We start from the raw sequence: 17,965 nt of genomic DNA, 5'->3' as shown, positions 1-17,965 counted from the left end.
GAGCCGGTACCAGAGCATGGACAGGACTAGTTGGTTAAGCATCAGCGCTCTCCCTCGGAGGGAGAGACATCGGAGTAGCCTCGTCCATTTCCAGAGCCGCTCTATCACCCCGCCTTCTAAATTTTGCCAGTTCTCCGGCGGAGAAGGGTGCGTGGCAGAAAGGTAAATGCCTAGGTAGAGCAGCGGACCCATGCTCCACCGGATGGCCTGAAGCGCGGGTGGGAAGGAGCTCACCTGCCACCAGTCCCCTACCACCAAGCCAGAGCTCTTGACCCAGTTGACTTGGGTGGAGGAGGCTGCCGAACAGATGGCCTGGCAAGCCTCCACCCGCGGCAAGTCGCCCGGGTCCTGGACCACGAGGAGTACGTCATCGGCGTACGTCGACAGGACCAGCCGCAGCTCCAGCTCCCACAGCACCAACCCTGTCAACCTCCTTCGGAGGAGACAGAGGAAGACTCCATCGCCAGAGTGTACAGACTGGCCCGAGAGGGGGCACCACTGCCGTACTCCTCGCCCGAAGCTGATCGGTTCGGTCAGGGTCCAGTTGAGCCTAACCAGACACTCCGCAGAAGCATACAGTACCTGGACAAAACTCACAAACTGAGGTCTGAATCCAAACGCCTGCAGAGTGCCCAGGAGGTACCCATCGTCCACTCTATCGAACGTCTCCTCCTGATCAAGAGACAGGAAGGCGAACGACGACCGTCTCTACGCCCGAGTTCCAAAAGGTCTCGGACTAGAAATAGGTTGTCAAAAATGCTGCGGCCCGGGACAGTGTAGATCTGGTCTGGGTGGATCACGACTGCCATCACGGACCCTAGCCGCAGCGAGATTGCTTTCGCTACGATTTTGTAATCTGTGCTAAGGAGTGAGACGGGGTGCCAATTTCGTAAATCGCGGAGGTCCCCCTTCTTCGGCAAAAAGGCGAGCACCGCTTGCCTGCACGAAAGAGGAAGGACCCCGCCCTGCAAGGACTCGGCCCAGACAGTGGCTAGGTCTGGGCCAAGGATGTCCCAGAACGCGCGGTAGAACTCCACGGTCAGCCCGTCCATGCCCGGAGATTTATTGGTGGGCGTGCGGCGGAGGGCTTCCGAGAACTCGGCCAGGGTGAGAGGCCGCTCTAGTCGGTCTCGGTCGCCCACGCTGACTGTAGGGAGTTCCTTCCAGAGCACCCTGCAAGCACCAGGATGGGTCAGATCCGGGGAGAAAAGGCTTGTATAGAAGTCATGGGCCCTCCCACACATCTCCACCGGATCCGTGAGGTGGGTGCCGTCTTCTGCTAGAAGGCAGGTGACGTGTTTCTTGGCCCCCCTCATTTTCTCCAGGGCGTAGAAGAAACGGGAGCCGCGATCCATCTCCCGAAGGAGGCGGATGCGGGATCGAACAAAGGCACCTCGGGCGCGATGGTCCTTGAGGGCCCAGAGCTCCTCCCGCTTCTCCCGGCACGCTCCGCAGAGGAATGGGTCCTCGGGGCTGGTGGCCAAACGCCTCTCCATCTCTAAGACCTCCCTTTCCAACTGCTCTATCGCCGCATTTCTCCGTCGGCTGGTGCCCCGGGTGTAGTCACGGCAGAAGAGCTTGCCGCGCACCTTTCCTAGATCCCACCATCGCCGCGCCGAGGGAAAGGCACGCCGCTGCTCTCGCCAGGCCAACCAGAACTCCCGGAAGGACGTCACGAAGCCCTCATCCTCCAACAGGCTGTTGTTAAAATACCAATAGGCCGGCCCCGGCCTCTCTGCACGGAGGGAGGCTGTTATGGTGGCTAGATGATGGTCGGAAAATGGGGCCGGCCGAATGTTGGAGGAGTGGGCTCGTGAAAGATGGAAACGGGATAAGTAAATATGGTCCAACCGAGAGTGGTGTGACCGATGGGCCTCCACCCAGACAAAGGTAAACGTGGAAGTGTCATCCGGGTGGTGGTCACGCCAGATGTCAACTAGGGAGTGATATTCGACTATTTCTCGGAGAATGTTCGCGGCGGCCGGGCTCAGCTCGGCCCCCGAGCGGTCCTGCTCCTCAAGGGTGGTGTTAAAGTCCCCTCCCAGGACTAGGCACTCGTGAGAATCTAGGGTGCTGAGGAAGTCGGACACCCGCTGGTCGAATTGCGGCCGCTTCGGGCTCGTTGTCGGGGCATAGATGTTAATGAGGTTGATCACGAGCCCCTCCATACGGGCCCAGAGATGCAGCAGGTGGCCCGGCACAGCCTCAGTGACTCCTAGCACCTCGGGTCGTAGGTCGGGGGAGAACAGGGTCGCCACTCCAGCCTGTCGAACCGTGAAATGGCTAAAGTAGACCCCGTCCCCCCACTCCAGCTGCCAGCTGTCCTCGGCGGTCGGATCCGTATGGGTCTCCTGCAGGAAAACCACAGAGTACCTCTCCTCCCGAAGGAAAGAGAGCACCTGGGACCTGCGGAGAGCCATCCTACAGCCCCTGGTGTTCAAAGTTGTGATAATGAGAGGCGTCATGCGGAGGGCTGGGGGGGTGGGGGTTCCTTGTTGGCGGGGGTGTTCGCGGCCCCCAGCGGGTTGTGCAACAATCCGTGACCAGTCCTGTAAGTGAGTAATTTATCATGGAAGCTGCGGACCCGCCCGTAGGCCACGGCACCTTGCCTTCCTGTCCCTCTATCCTCTCTTATAAGGGCCCTTGTGGCTTGGAGGATTTGGTCAAAGTCCCCCCATCACTGGAGAGCTAGCTGTACCTTGTTTCAGGAGCCACAGGCGTCTTCTAAAAACTCCCGCAACGCTTTTCGCAGCTCATGGGGGGGGGTTTTGCGATTTCTCGGTTATTCCCTGGTGGGGCTCTTGGTGCAGCCTCGTGGTCCGCTGAGGCGGGCAGGCAGGGTGCGGACCACCGACGGGGCGTCTGACAGGCTAAAGTTATTAGGTCCGTCTCAAGCCTTGGGGTAGAAGGGGATGGCGGAGGGAAAATTGCAGCTCCTAATGGGTCGCGGCAGGAAAATGCAGAGGCTGCTCCTTGGGGGGGATCCGCAAAAAACGGGAAGGAAATAACCCCAGGGGTGGCAATAGCATTGCAGGAGGAGGTGGACTGGGCAGGGCACCAGGAGGCAACGGACGCCGTCATGGTAGGAAAGGGGCCCCAGCCGCTATTGATGGTAGCGGAGGTGGTGGGTGCTGCGAGATGACGAGGTGGCAGGCGGGGGGGCTACCGCCGCCCAGGCATACGCCCTGGGGGCCGGGGAAGGGTCGCTCGCAGAGCTGGTGGAGGGAACAGCGGGGAGGGACGCCATGGTCGATGAGGAGGCCACAGCGGTGGGGGCAGCCCCTGCCATGGAGGGCCCGGTGGTTGTAGCAGGGCCCTTTCCCTTCTTCACACCCTGGCCTTTCCGGCCAACTGGGGGGGCTCTCCTAGAATCTGGGGGGGCGGTGGGCGTGGCAGAGGCGATAATCGCCCCAGTGCCTCCTGCTGCCGATGCCCCAGCGGGGGCGGTGGCAGGTGTTTTGGCAGCAGTGGTGGGGGGAGAGGCTTGGGGGTTGGGCAGGGGGGTAGGTGGGGGAGGGGCAGATGAGGTTGTTAGAGGGGCCTCACCCCCTCACTCCCCGCCATCGTGAGCAGGGAGAGACGGGGAGACACCAGAAGGAGGTGGGGGGAGGGGGAAGCAGATTAACCACTTCTCCCTGTTGGGCTGCAGGTGTGTGGGGGGGAATGGATCGGACTGGACAGGGGGAGGAAACAGGAGTTGGGGTCAGGTAGTAGGGGCAAACTGTGGGGTGGACAGTCCGGGGGGGGGGACGACGGACGTGAACCCACGCGCGTTTGTCCAAAGAGTCTCGTTTGGTCGGCTGTTGTTTCTGGTCCGGACGGTGGAATCAGAGTGAGCAGCTGAATCCAGAGGCAGATGGCAGGCTGCCAGCAAGGACGGACGGCGCGGGGGCCGTGACGGTTGTAGTAGTGTTGGGGGGGGCACCGATGGATCGGGGGCAGCTCCGTGCCACACCCCCTGTGCCCTAACAAACGCAGTCAAGACACAGTCAAACCTCCCCCCACACGAGAGTACAGTTCAAAAGTTACTCAGTCTTACGGCCCCCTCTACGATGGTTCGTAGCTTCCCTGGGTGGTTTTTCTGCCAGCTATCTTCTCTTCTGGCTTTGTAGCTTTAGACAGCGAGGCTTTCAGCAGACCAGGAATGTCGAGTAGATAAGAAGATTCCTCTCGGCCCGGTACGGGTCCAGAAACAAACAGCAAAACGGTTGGGACTGGGGGCTTCCACTCCCCTCCTCCAGGGAGTGGGTCGGCAGTCCCCCTCCCCCCCCGAGGGTTTCAGCCAGAGCAGTAGCAGCGTCCAAGGGCAGGTGTGGGGGGGGCTGGCAGCTAGCTGGCAGCCGACCAGCACTCAAATTGCAGCAGAAAAACAGCAAAAAAAACAAAACGAAGAAAAAGCGTCTGGCCCGGTCGGGGGGGAAGCTGAAGCAGGGGCAAAAAGTAAGAAAAGCCCAGGCCAGGGGGCTACAGGAGAGGAATAGAAAGCAGATAGATTAGCAGTAAGCGAAGGAGGTCCCTTTTCCCTGGGTAAGGGAGCAGGGAAGGTTCGAGAACAATCAGGAACCTTCTGGAGACAATTAAGACAGGCTGATTAGAACACCTGCAGCCAATCAAGAAGCTGCTAGAATCAATTAAGGCAGGCTAATCAGGGCACCGGGATTTTAAAAAGGAGCTCACTTCAGTTTGTGGTTGTGTGTGAGGAGCTGGGAGCAAGAGGCACTAGGAGCTGAGAGTGAGAACGCGGACTGTTGGAGGACTGAGGTGTACAAGCATTATCAGACACCAGGAGGAAGGTCCTATGGTGAGGATAAAGAAGGTGTTGGGAGGAGGCCATGGGGAAGTAGCCCAGGGAGTTGTAGCTGTCGCACAGCTGTTCCCGGAGGCACTCTAGACAGCTGCATTCCACAGGGCCCTGGGTTGGAACCCGGAGTAGAGGGCGGGCCCGGGTTCCCCCCAAATCCTCCCAAGTCCTGGTCAGACACAGGAGGAGTCGACCTGGACTGTGAATTCAGAAAAATGGCCAAGCTGAGGGCTGCCATGAAGCTCTAAGGTGAGTAAATCCGCCAATAAGCGCAAGACCCACCAAGGTAGAGCAGGAACTTTGTCACAACGTCAAAAAACTGATCAGCTGACTCAAATGCAAAACTTCCTGTAGTGGGCTTAACAATGGCTCAAGGGTGGAGTACGCTGCAGGTGTCTGTGCATATAGATATGAGAATTTCCACCTGGAGGTCATCCTATGGTCTGGTGCACCTTGGACTGAAGTAGGTTTCACTTTCCTTTGAGGCCCTTTGGTATTTGTGTGCTGCAGGAGCATTTGGTATTCTGCATTAAGTTCCTTTACAAATCAAATTTAGAAAAATAATCAGAAATGAAACAAACCCTTTTTAGGGGCTGAGCCTTTTATTTTCTAGGCTGAACCTCAGTTATCACTTATTCAATAGTTAGACCTTTCCCCTGAAAAGGTCCCCAGGGTCCTTCTATATTTTGCAATCCCAGTGATGTACTATCCTGTTTTTGCTGAGCTTAATTCCTCCTCCCAGAATTTTTTTTTTGGTTTAAATAAATGTATCCATTTTTGAACAAAGGGGCAATAAAAACACAATTTAACAAAAATCTGATTTTTGTGTTATTACCTGAAAAAAAGGTTTTTATTCACAACATGAAGCCGTGCTGGATATTAGTCCATACATGGACAAATGTGTCTGAATACACATGCACACACATAACCATTATTTATATTATGGGCTGACATCAGCATATAAGGAGTAAGATGTACTTTTTATTTTTCCTTACTCTACCAGAACAGGGGGTTCCCGTTTTAGCTGCATAGTTTGATCAGATGACCAGATTCACAGAAGTTGGCAACCACTAATTATGAAGTTCATGTGATTTTTCATACAGTTCACCAGTCAACATATAAACAAATTTGGGGGTGACAGTGCTGGGAAGGGGCTTATGAGGGAATAAAAGAAATTGGCAACAAAAGCAGAGTACAAGGCTTCAGTTCCTACCAGAAATTTCCTTTTTTGTTTCCAGTGACTTCCTTGTGCATTAGTGGCCACATGCGCTTCAGTGACAATTTTGATCAGCTCCCATTCCTCATCTGTTGGCTCGGGTCTGTGCCCAATTGTTTTTTGTAGCTCTTCCCGACGTCTCTTCTCTCGGTTTTCTTCTATCAGCTTCCTTTTTGCTAACCGCTTGCTGTCATCCAGCACCACTATCAGGAATAAAAACAAAATAAAAAGTAGCAAAATGGACACCTGCTCTTGGGAGTGTCTGAATTTTAGTCTGACTTATCTCAGATGTGCTGAGAGAACTAGAAACAACTTGACAAGGCAGTTGGTGAAGAGGTCTGTCAGCCAGCCTGGAAGGTAGCAGAGCTAGTCTTTCTTACCCCACACTTATTCTCTCTAGATCCTGAATGATTTACTTACACATGTGCTTAACTTTATTCATGGAGAGTAGTGCCATTGTCTTCAGTGGAGTCCCACTATGTTCAATGGAGTCCCATTATGTTCAATGGGACCACTCACAGAGTGTAAAACTATGCAAGACTGAGAGTAAATCGGACCCCCATCCACTTGTTAGTGTATTCCAAGCTAGAAAACGAGGGGTCTTTCTTTTTCATTAAGAAAGAAAAGAAAACAAAAAAACAGCCAAGCCAGTGCTCATGTTACAGTCTCCCACTGAAACTCATGTTGGGGCACTACATATTTTAGTGGTTTATTTCCCCCAATAGAAAATCCATTTCCCAACCACTTAATCCCTCCTCATACCCTCTAAAGACTCACATCTTAAATAGCATCCTCTAGTAAAGGAGACTGAATGGGGATCCCTTTGGAGCCCATCAAAACCAATCTTTATAATACAGAAACCAGAGTTGAGTAATGTGAGACATTCACTTTCCCACAAGGGCTAAGCTGGCTGCTTCTATGCCATTCTCAGTGGATCACATTACATTTGAAAAAGTTATCTATCACAATAATTATGAAATATGAGCCACATGACATGCAAATTCCTTCAACTTCCCTTTTTATAGTAATATAACAAGTTTTTTTTAAAGAGAGAGAGAAAAAGAGAAATAATTGTCATGTTTAAATGTCAAACCAAGGAGGGTTAAAATGCTGCATTACAGGGATTTCAACAGCTTAATTTTGGAAGGCATATGAGAGTCTCCAAAAAAGATTACTAATATGAAATAAACATCAACTTTCCCCCCAAAAAGTTAGTTTCAGTTGCATAATGCAAATGCAAAATGCATAATGCAGCAGTTCTCAAACTGTGGGTCAGGACCCCAAAGTGGGTTGCGACCCCATTTTAATGGAGTCGCCAGGGCTGGTGTTAGACTTGCTGAGGCCCAGGGCCAAAGTCCCATCACCCACCGCCCAGGGCCAAAGCTGAAGCTCATGCTTCAGCCCTGGGCAGTGGGACTCAGGCTACAGTCCCCTGCTCTGGGACTGAAGCCCTTGGGCTTTGGCTTTGGCCTCCTGCCTAGGGCGGCGAGGCTTGGGCGGGCTCAGACTTCGGCCCCTGCTCCTGGGGTCGCGTAGTCATTTTTGTTGTTAGAAGGGGATCATGGTGCAATGAAGTTTGAAAACCCCCGACCTATACCAATTAAATGAAATTGGTTGTGGGCAAACACAATTATGGAATGAGGCAGGGCTCCAGAGATTGCCTGCAGAAGTGTGGTGTGTATCTAGAGACCCAAGCAACATCTGAGCCAAGGTGCCGCAGGGTTTGAGGGTCATGGAGACACTATAGAGGAAATTTATTGTTGCCTTGATATAATCTAGCTTCTCTTCAGCCTCCCTATTTTGATCTCTATGAGACCTCACTTTCCTAGAGTACAAAAGGGAGAAAGTGATGACAGCAGTTCAAGTCTATACCATGGCAGAATGTAAAGTAATAAAATATTTAGAGTCCACTTCAAGAGGAGGTTGGGAGGCCAGTCTACATAGTACAGTCAGGCTCTCTAAAGGACTGTCGACCAGATCAAAATACACACCTCTTCCAAAGGGAACAGCCCTACTCTATATGGACAGCTCCAATGCCTTCCTCTGCTGTTGCTCCTAGCTTCCCCAAGCTGCAAGGTTAGATTAATCTGTTGCCTCATAAGTCTCACCATTGTCCACAGGACTCCAAATAGCCTCAGTTTAACTGATAGGAAATTAGACAATTTCCCACTGGTGCAACCTGGGAAAGCGACGAGCAGCAGTGGAGGCATTAAAGTCTGCAGAAAGAGTTCAGGAAGACAGTACTACCTCAGTTTCCATTTGTCTCATGTTCACAGGTTGCAGACAAAGAGCCAGAATCTTAAATTTTGTAAATGAGATTAAATTCTGCATAATTTGATGGCACTTGTCTGTGAAAGCTTTCTACTGACCATGAGCAAGGGTAGTTTTCAAACCCTGAATATAGGATTTCATTTCAAGGAAGTTACTGCAGAGAATGTATTTTAACTGTGAGTGCTGATTTTCCTATAACAAACTCCTAGTTGCCTCTAGACCAGCGGTTCTCAAACTATGGGTCAGGACCCCAAAGTGGGTCGGGACCCCATTTTAATGGGGTCACCAGGGCTGGTGTTAGACTTGCTAGGGCCCGGAGCCAAAGCCCAAGCCCCACAGCCCAGGGCCAAAGCTGAAGCTTGTGCCCCACTGCCCAGGGCCGAAGCCCAAGGGCTTCTGACCTGGGTGGCAGGGCTCAGACTATGGTCCCCCGCCCTGGGGCTGAAGCCCTTGGGCTTTGGCCCCCTACCCTGGGCAGTGGGGCTCAGTCTGGCTCAGACTTCAGCCTCCGCTTCTGGGGTCACATAGTAATTTTTATCGTCAGAAGGGGGTTGCGGTGCAATGAAGTTTGAGAACCCCTGGTGTAGAGGTTGACTAGGCTCTGTGACTACACAAAGATGATAAATGACCTGGAATATTATTTGGTCATATAAATTTCCACCACTAACAATTCCCCTCACCCTTATTCCTGTAGGCTTTTCTAATTTTTTCTGAGTCTAGTTCTAGTGACACATATCGCATTAGACAGCCCTAGAGATGGATCACCTCTGTTTATCCACAGAGAGAAAAATCCTCCTTGCCCTACTCACATGAGTTGTCCCATTTAAGTAGACTGAACTATTCAAGTCGGAAAAGAGAGCAGGTTTTGTCCATAACTGGTACTACATAGGGAGCACCAACGCTTCCTGTACCTTGTCCCAGTAATATGGATCAATTCTAAACTGGAAGGGTCACCTCTACTGGTAGAGGGAGAGTTTGGCTGTCATGCTCATTCACTCCTCTACTGGGACTGCCCATTAATGGTGGTGTTGACATCTTCTAACAGGAACCAAACTGAGATCAATATCTCATTTTAAATAGCCACTAAACAGCCAATGGTAGTAACTTTTGGTCACTGCCAGTCTGGGCTGCATTCGAACTGGTGGCCTAGAGCCACCCAGTCCCCTCTCATGCCATTTTCATTGGGAATGATGAAATGACAGATACTTCATTCTATTCAACGCTTCCGTGTATAAGTAAAACATTATAATTCCTATTAGGACAAACAAACTTAGCACATTTTAGTTGCGTAATTTCTCCTTAATGGGTCTTTTCTCACTTTGTTTTTCTGCCGGGGATTACACTGGTAACAATCATTAACTAATGCGGGGGGATTTATGTAAGTTACTCCCATTTATACTAATTGAAGTTATGGTGTAAATCCCCTGTGCAATGATGGGAAAACAAGACCCCTAAGGGTTAATCTTGCAGCCATATGTCCTGGTTCTCTAGAATTTGAGTAGCACTCTCTCTCAGTACATACGTCCTTTATGGCTAAAAATAAAACAAACTACAGGATGACTCATACAAACATACATTCAACTTCACATTCTCTAGAAATTTCTAAACAAGATGTTTTTCCAGCAAGGCATCTATCCAAATGGATTCCCTCTCCCACACTAGAAATTAACATCCTTCATGTTACATAATGTGGTTAAGGCCAAGAGAAGGTCCAATCTATTAAAAGTAAACAAAATATTACCACCCTATGACAGAAATAGTTTGGTATAATAATAAACATAATTTCCAAACACTACATTATAAAAGGGAAAATTTGCTGGTGTGTCTGTTCTGTTCAAGCAATCTTCACCAGTCAACACATTTTAAACAAAGAGCAAAATTAAAAGAAGAAAAAAGAAATCTACTTACAATCTGTTGCCATGCCAACATAGATGCATTTTTTGAAGCGACATTCCTGACACTGGTTTCTTGTCACTTTGTCTATCACACATTTTCCTTCATATTTACAGGAATAGGTTGGATGGAGATTTTTCTGAATGGTTCTTCGAAAAAATCCCTAAGTGGGAAAGAAAATTCAGGAGGCATTAGTGTTCTGTGTTTTTTTTTGGTGTTGAAAGGTACTTGGGCTTGGTACTGATGCAACCATGTATGCAAGATGGAATATTTTGTGTCATAAAGTTCTAGGATATTTAATGAGCACATCAATCCTTTAATATAGGCTCCTTACTTTTTTGGGTTGCAAGAAACATTTTGGGTTGCAAGAAACATTTTCCCCTAAAATTAAAACTAGAGATAGACCTGGGATGTCTAGATCCAAATGTGGGTGAGGTACTGTTCAGATGCAGGGTGCTAGTTTTGCCTCTTTTTGACAGAGGTACCAATTGCAGTATTTGCATCTAAACTCAGATTCTGAACCACCCACAAAGTGTGTTCAGAGCTGGTGTTTTCGAGGAGTCCTATTGTAAACACAGAGGCCAAGTAAGGAATTCTGATCTGCATCCAGGTTGAGATTCAGACCTCCCAAAAGCCCAAGAGCATTTGAATCTGGGGGTTTAATTCAGGCCCATCTCTAAATTAAAACATTTATTTCTGACTAAAGGGAAACATCTGCTTGTGTGCAAGATGCTTGCGTGAAAGTAATTAAGGCTACCGAGAGAATTAAAAACAAAAACACATGCAGCAGTAGCATTTTGCCAGAGCCAAACAAAACTTGCCCATCAGAAGTTTTGAGCTCAAGCCTAAATATTGAACCCACAATTTTCAAGTGGACTATAAATCTGAGGAAATGAGTACACCCTTACCTATGCCCACCTTTGTAGTCAGGACAAAATGTCACATGTAAGATTATCACCATGAATTGCAGTATGTATTTGGGGCCAGCTGGCATAAATTGATACAGCTCCACTGACGTCAATGATTTACATTAGTTGAGGATCTGATTTCTAGAGAAATCAGATACCGCCTTCTCTCTGAACGTTAAGGACCTGAATCTGCTATCATTAAAGTCAACAGGAGCTTTGCCATTGACGTTAGAGACAGCAGGATCAGGTCCTAAAAGGGTATGCAACTACGGTGGGGGCAATCAAGATGGGAGCAAAGCATGATGTTCAGATCTGTATTTGATTCCAAATCGCTCCATAGCCTGAGAACAGTTTCGGCCCACCTCTAGCTACCAAACACATTATGGACCTAAAAAACCTGAAGCACTGAGTCTCAGAGCCCCAGGCAATTGACTCAGTGTCACAGGGCTTGGGTGGTGGGGCTATAAATTGTAGTGTAGATGTTTGAGCTTGGACTAGAGCCTCAGCTCTGAGATCCACCTAGAACTCAGTCTCCATCCCAAACCCGAATGTCTACACTGCAATTTTTAGCCCTGCAGCCAAGACTTCCAAGTCTAAGTCAGCTGACCCAGAACAGCCGTGGCTGTGCCATGGATCTTTTAATGCTGTGTATACATAACCTAAGGCCCTGACCCTGCAAAGACCTGCACACATGCTTAACTTTATGTACAGTGGGTGAAATTCAGTGGAGTCAGGATGTCACTCAGTGAGTAGTCTTTTGGGTGTAACGTCACAAGGAAAAAGGTGCATTCTTAACTCAAGCTAGCTAACTCTAAGTAAAATCCTAGTGAAGAAAAGGCAGTTTAGCATTCACATGAGTTAACAGGTTGAGTTAAAGCTATAGGGGAGCCTAGTCTTTAACTCAACCTGTTAACTCATATGAACACTAAAAACTGCCTTGTCTCCATAGAATTTTACTTCAAGTTCAGTAGCGGATTAAAGATTTTGTCGCCCCTAGGCCCTGAAATAATTGCCCCCCACCCCAGCTCACCTCTGCTCTGCCTCAGCCTCCTCTACTGAGCGCGCCGCCGAGTCGTGCTTCTCCCTGCCAGTGCTTGTGCGTGAAACAGCTTTGCAAAGGAGGGGGGAAGAGCGGGGAATGCGGTGTGCTCAGGATAGGAGGCGGGGTCGGGGTGGGGATTTAGGGAAGGGGACCAATAGGGGCAGGGAGGGGGCGGGGAATGGGGGGTGGGGAAGGGGCGGAGTTGGGGTGGGGCCAGGGGCAGGAACCGGCACCAGGGGAAGCAGCCTCTGGCTGCTATTATAAATTTGCCGCCCCTGCAAATTTGTCGGCCTAGGCGTTAATATGCCACTATTCAAGTTAGTTAACTCGAGTTAGCTAGCTTGAGTTAAGAGCACACCTTTTTTTCCCTAGTGAAGATCAGGCTTTTGAGGTCAATGCAACTCTTCACAATGCATAACATTAAGCATGTCTGGAAGCCTTTGCAGCATCAGGGCCTGTGGGCATAAGCCAAAGCCCACTGACATCAATGGGAAGTCTTCCACTGTCTTCTTTGGGCTCGGGATCAGACCCCAAAACAATAACTGGATTTGAAAACTTTCTCAATCCCATAATGAATGCACATTTTAATAGGAACAGAGAGCCTGAATCTCTTTTTATTTATGCTGGTTTTGCTCTGGTGTAGCTCCATTGACTTAAGTGAAGCTACTCTTTCATTACAGTAGTATAAGTGAAGAGGGATGGAGGCCAAAGCGATAGAAAGCAGCTCTACAGATCAGCATACATTGGAACTCTGGGTAATTATGGTTAAAGCAGGAGATGGTATATGATCCCTGTGAGCCCTAGAATGCAGTGCTAAGGTTTAGCTTCCCCAAATGCTTCTTGTCCTTAGTGTGGCTTTGGCTTTATAATTTTTAACATTCTTACCCAAATAAGCTACTCAGATTCTGGTTTCTGATCCAGCCCCTTTGCACTGCTCAGAAACTTTTAGTTAAAAACATTCCCATCAGCTCTAGATTCCATAGGATGCAAACACCAGTCACAGTCTAGCCTGTTCTTCAATGCTGGCATTTTTTATTTTATTATTTACCTATGCTTTATAATATATGTGCAGATTGATACAGATAACTAGTTACACACACAGCCAAATTTTGCCCCTTTCAGATGTGTGGATCTTCCCTTGACTTCTATGGGAGTTGCTAACACATATACCAGAGGGCTGAATAGGGCCCAGGAACACATTACATTATAAGGCGATGGCTATACTAGAGAATTTACAGCGGCATAGCTGGACTAAATTGCGCCCTATCTCGTATTCTGGGTTTTGGGGAAATAAAGATCTGCATCTGATACCTGTGACTCAACCATCTCTTTGTATGACACCAGAGTATGTACTGTGTGGTCCTGTCTTCTTAAAATGCCTCCTTTTCTGCAGGAAGGAAATATCTTGTTTACAGGATCCCAGTGTTATTCAATTGAATTCACTGCAGCAAAGGAGTTCTTTTGAAAGGACGTGCCTGTATCATGCAGTTTTTTACATTTGTTTGTCTGAAACAACCCCTGTCTTCATTTAAAACAAACAAACAATTGTTCATATAATTTTAAAAATGCAGTTCATGGTTTAAAGTATATTTCATTAGTCATGATACAGAAGGTAAAATAGTAAAAGTAAAAAAAGCATAATGTATTAGTGGCAATAGATTCTAAAATACTTCATGTTGTGTTTGCAAGTGCCTGTGTGGGGGTTTTGTTTGTTTGTTTGTTTAAAACAATAATTATCAGAGACACAGGAATACTGGCATTTGTCAAAAATAGTTCATACCAACAGATGAGGTTCTTTCCTGGTGTGATTTAGCATAGCTCCATTGAAGTCAATGGAAGTATAGTGCTTTGCAACAGGTAAGAATCTAGTCAAAAATATTTTTAAAAATAGAAAACAGACTCCTAAAATTTAAGCTAGAAAAATATAATTGTATTGTCCTCTTTTCAGTTGTGAACTGTCTGCAAAAATACACCTTATTCGTGATGCATATAAGAATCAGTAACATAACCAAACACATGGATTATTATGTGTAACAGATGTTCTTGTTCTCTCCTAATCTGCCTTTATATTTTATGTGACAGCCAAGTACAGTAGCTTTTATGTGACTGGAACATGAACTAGAGGGCCATTTCCAGGTCCCAGCTTCCCGCCCTGGCTATTTACCTTGCATCCTTCACAAGTGATGCAGCGATAATGATACCCGGTGGCTTTGTCACCACATACTACACATAGCTCGTCCTTGTCTAAGTAACTGGGTATGTATCCTGTAAAGGAAAAGAGAAAGTGGCATGAAAACACCAACTACATTAAAATAATGCAGATCTTCTCTGCCTAGTCCCTACTTCTGACTTTTCATAGCAACTGATTGACACTCCGGGTTAAAAATGTTACACTAGAAATGTGACAGAAACATATAAAAATAATCTACAATTTCCAAAACTGCTGTTTCAGTATCTGCTTGTAACAAAAGTCTACAGAGGCAAGTCAGCAACTTGTTCTTTGAATGAACAAAATATTATTTGATACAAGTCAATATAGCATGTTTCACTTTTCAACTCAAAGTCTTAGGTAGGAAAAAATAAATGCAAGCAATACAACAATATTTAATTTTTCTCCATTTTGTTCTGTGTAATCTGATATGCTTGTAGCATAAAGTAAGATAGTTCCAGGTTACTTAAAAGACTCAATATCCTATCAATCAGAAAAGTTTATTTACATTGTATTCCTTTCCAACTATTTTTGCAGGCATGATTCAGCATATAGCCAAAATGATATCAATCCTACTTTACATAGGTGTGTACTAGAGTAACTTATTTAGTGTAGGTGGAATTTAAAACAGAACATAGTCACTCTCTATGTGAGAATCAAATATGAGTGTGTATCTCTCTCTATGAGTGGGAGAATGACACATTTTTTCTCATTCATGTGATTTACCATACATCCAACACCTGAAATTAACATGGATATTATTAAGTAAAACAGTTGCATTGATTGGTTCTTTTTCCATAATAACATATTAGATTTTAGTTTTATAAAAGTATTTAAAGAATTTAAAATTAACTTTAAAAACAACACAAAACATAATTCTAAAGGTAACAAAAATGTATTTTTAAACTAGGGAGAAATTTAAAACCAAAGTCAAACATAAGACAATTAGAACAAAAGTTTTGTTCAAACAATTTAGAATTAATGAAATTCAAAATGTGTTTCTTTAGGATGGTCTCTGCAAAAGGATAATCCCATACAGGGATTTCCAGGAGAGATTCACTTTGTGGGAGCTATGGGAAATTGTAATAATTTCCACATGACTCTGGAAGAATTATTAAAACAAAAACAAATACAAAACATATTGAACTTATACACATGATATGTATATATAGACAAAACAAGGAGTGGTTTTGGTTGTGCAAAAGGTTTGCAGTACCCAAACAAAATAAGGTTTTTATCCACATCCATTTTATCCAAGCTTGCAAAGTTCGGGGGGCAGGGAAGAGTTAGACGAAGGTTTTCAGTTTTATATTGTTTCTAATAATGTAAGGGATAGTGTATAGCAGTGGTTCTCTACCTTTTTTAATTTGCAGACCCCTAAAAATTTCAAATGGAGGTGTGGACCCCTTTTGAAATCTTAGACATAATCCGCAGAGTCCCTGGACTGCAGATTGAAAACCACTGTTTAATGTTAATGACAACTGCTTATGGACCCCTTAGACACAGTCTGCGGACCCCCACGGTCTGTAAATCACTGAAAAGCACTGCTCTATAGGATCCCCATTGAAGAGTCCCCGAGAGAGAAGATACTGTGCCACCTATAGGGGAAAAGGAGAAACTGAACAGAACGTTTACTAGTTTACTAATGCCTGGTATTGAAGTGGTTGCCCTGGTTTTTAGAAGGCAGGATTATTTCTAATGCAAAGGTTTGTAAATATATCTTTTTAAAAATCTTTCCTGTACTGGGCATTTTTAAGGCTGGGTTGTTACCAAAACCAGTCAATAAAACTGAAAAACAAATGCAATTAGAGGGATTCTTTTGGATGGAGACGTCTGTAAACATGACCCCTTCCACTTGTTTGTTGAGCCTCTTTGTGGTGTTTTGTCTTAGACTAGACTGTAAGCACTTCGAGGCAGGGGCTGTGTCACTTTGTGTGTTCATACAACACTCAGGGTATGGCTCCATAGCCGCCGGGAGGTGTAATTCCCAGACAAGTGCTAGTTCTCCTCGAGCTAGTGCACTAAAAAGAGCAGTGTGGCCATGGTGGCATGGGCAGCTGCTTCGGCTAGCTGCCCCAGTGCAAACTCACCTGATCCCCTGGATGTATATACAGGCAGCTAGCCCGAGCCACCACCTGTGCATGTTTACCCAGGCTCGGATTTAGTCCTCCCAGCTGCTGTGTGGAGGTACCCTCAGACCAATATGGCCTCAAACCTGAGCGGGGACTCAGCAGACCACCACAAGGCAAATAATAAACAATAATCATAAAACCAATAAAAGGCAACTACTGGGGCTATGCTACAAGGTGGACTGCTGTTGGTTTCTTGTGCCTAACGCATCAGAGGGGCAAGCCCCAGAAGGAGAGAAATGAACTAGGAACTAAAACTTCCCTTTGAAAGATGACTTTAGGAGAATGAGAAGGGATCTGTCCTGAGAAGAATGGGATCAGGATGGGAAGTAGGACTAAACTGAAGGCATATTGAGTGGAGATAGACCAAATGAGGGTGTTCGAGAGTTTCTGGCCAGCCCCAGGACAACTTGGGGTTACTGATATGCCACTTGGAGTGTGGAATTTGAGGAAGTTATCAATACCTTACATTATGAAGACACTGTTGAAAGTAACAGGTCCCAAGGGACCTAGTAAATTGCCAAGTATTTAGGTTTAGGCCATCATTCTCACTGTGTCCAAGCTGCACATACAAAGCTCATCATAGTTTCTTGATCTCTGGCTGCCTGCCTCAGAGACAGCAAGAGCAGCTGGGAGTGCATTCTAATTTATACCACAGACTCCTAATGGAGCTTCTTCCAGTGAAAGATTAAAAATAGTGGAGCTCTGTTCCACCACTCCTCCTCCCACTCACACCTGCCTCCACATACATCATGGTGGGCTAGACCAGGAGGACGCAGAGCTGGCAGAGAGTTCCCCTATGCAAGGCTACCTGTTTGAAATTGCTCCTTATATAAATGTATATATTAGGGCAGATAGGCGACCATTCTTGTTATCCTTCTCTGCCTTGGAATTCCCCACTTTTAAGGATCAGAGCAAACTTTTTCTTACATGGCAAGAAGGCAAATGAACAGCAAGCCCATGGCCCTAAAGACACACTCCAGTTTAGAAAATAAAAATGGCAATATTGAATGTGAGAACAGTCCAAAGTAAGATGGGTTTCAGAGTAACAGCCGCGTTAGTCTGTATTCGCAAAAAGAAAAGGAGTACTTGTGGCACCTTAGAGACTAACCAATTTATTTGAGCATGAGCTTTCGTGAGCTACAGCATCCGATGAAGTGAGCTGTAGCTCACGAAAGCTCATGCTCAAATAAATTGGTTAGTCTCTAAGGTGCCACAAGTACTCCTTTTCTTTTTGCAAAGTAAGATGGATTGTTTGCACCCAGTATTAAGTGTTCAGTGTACTGATCATAGACAAGTATAACCAGACCCTATGATGTGCTAAGTGCCCTCTACTCCCATTAATTTAAAATGTGAAATGGGGTGCTCAGCACTTTGCAGGATTATGCTCCTAGTCTACAATTCTGTGAATTCTGCAGTTAGGACTGGTGCTGCTCTTCTACTAAGTCAATAAGAAATATTGGCAGAGAATTCTTATAGCAGGCACTTGTGTGGAT

The 17,965-nt window shown here is 46.7% G+C and overlaps 1 protein-coding gene across 4 annotated transcripts in view; it reads right to left on the bottom strand.

The window, feature by feature from the left end:
- Nucleotides 1-17,965, bottom strand: part of THRB (thyroid hormone receptor beta) — a 283,943-nt gene that overhangs the window by 18,724 nt on the left and 247,254 nt on the right. For all 4 annotated transcript variants that reach the window (XM_074945650.1, XM_074945649.1, XM_074945647.1 and 1 more), the window contains 3 exons: nucleotides 14,296-14,396; nucleotides 10,197-10,344; nucleotides 6,015-6,220 (listed from right to left, as the gene is read on the bottom strand). In XM_074945650.1, coding sequence (XP_074801751.1) covers nucleotides 6,015-6,220; nucleotides 10,197-10,344; nucleotides 14,296-14,396 — 455 coding nt within the window. The remainder of the gene's footprint in view (nucleotides 1-6,014; nucleotides 6,221-10,196; nucleotides 10,345-14,295; nucleotides 14,397-17,965) is intronic.

This window comes from Natator depressus, chromosome 2 (assembly GCF_965152275.1).
Source record: "Natator depressus isolate rNatDep1 chromosome 2, rNatDep2.hap1, whole genome shotgun sequence".
Taxonomy (NCBI): domain Eukaryota; kingdom Metazoa; phylum Chordata; order Testudines; family Cheloniidae; genus Natator; species Natator depressus.
Note: the sequence above shows the minus strand (reverse complement) of the source record. Positions and strands in the feature narration are given on the sequence as shown.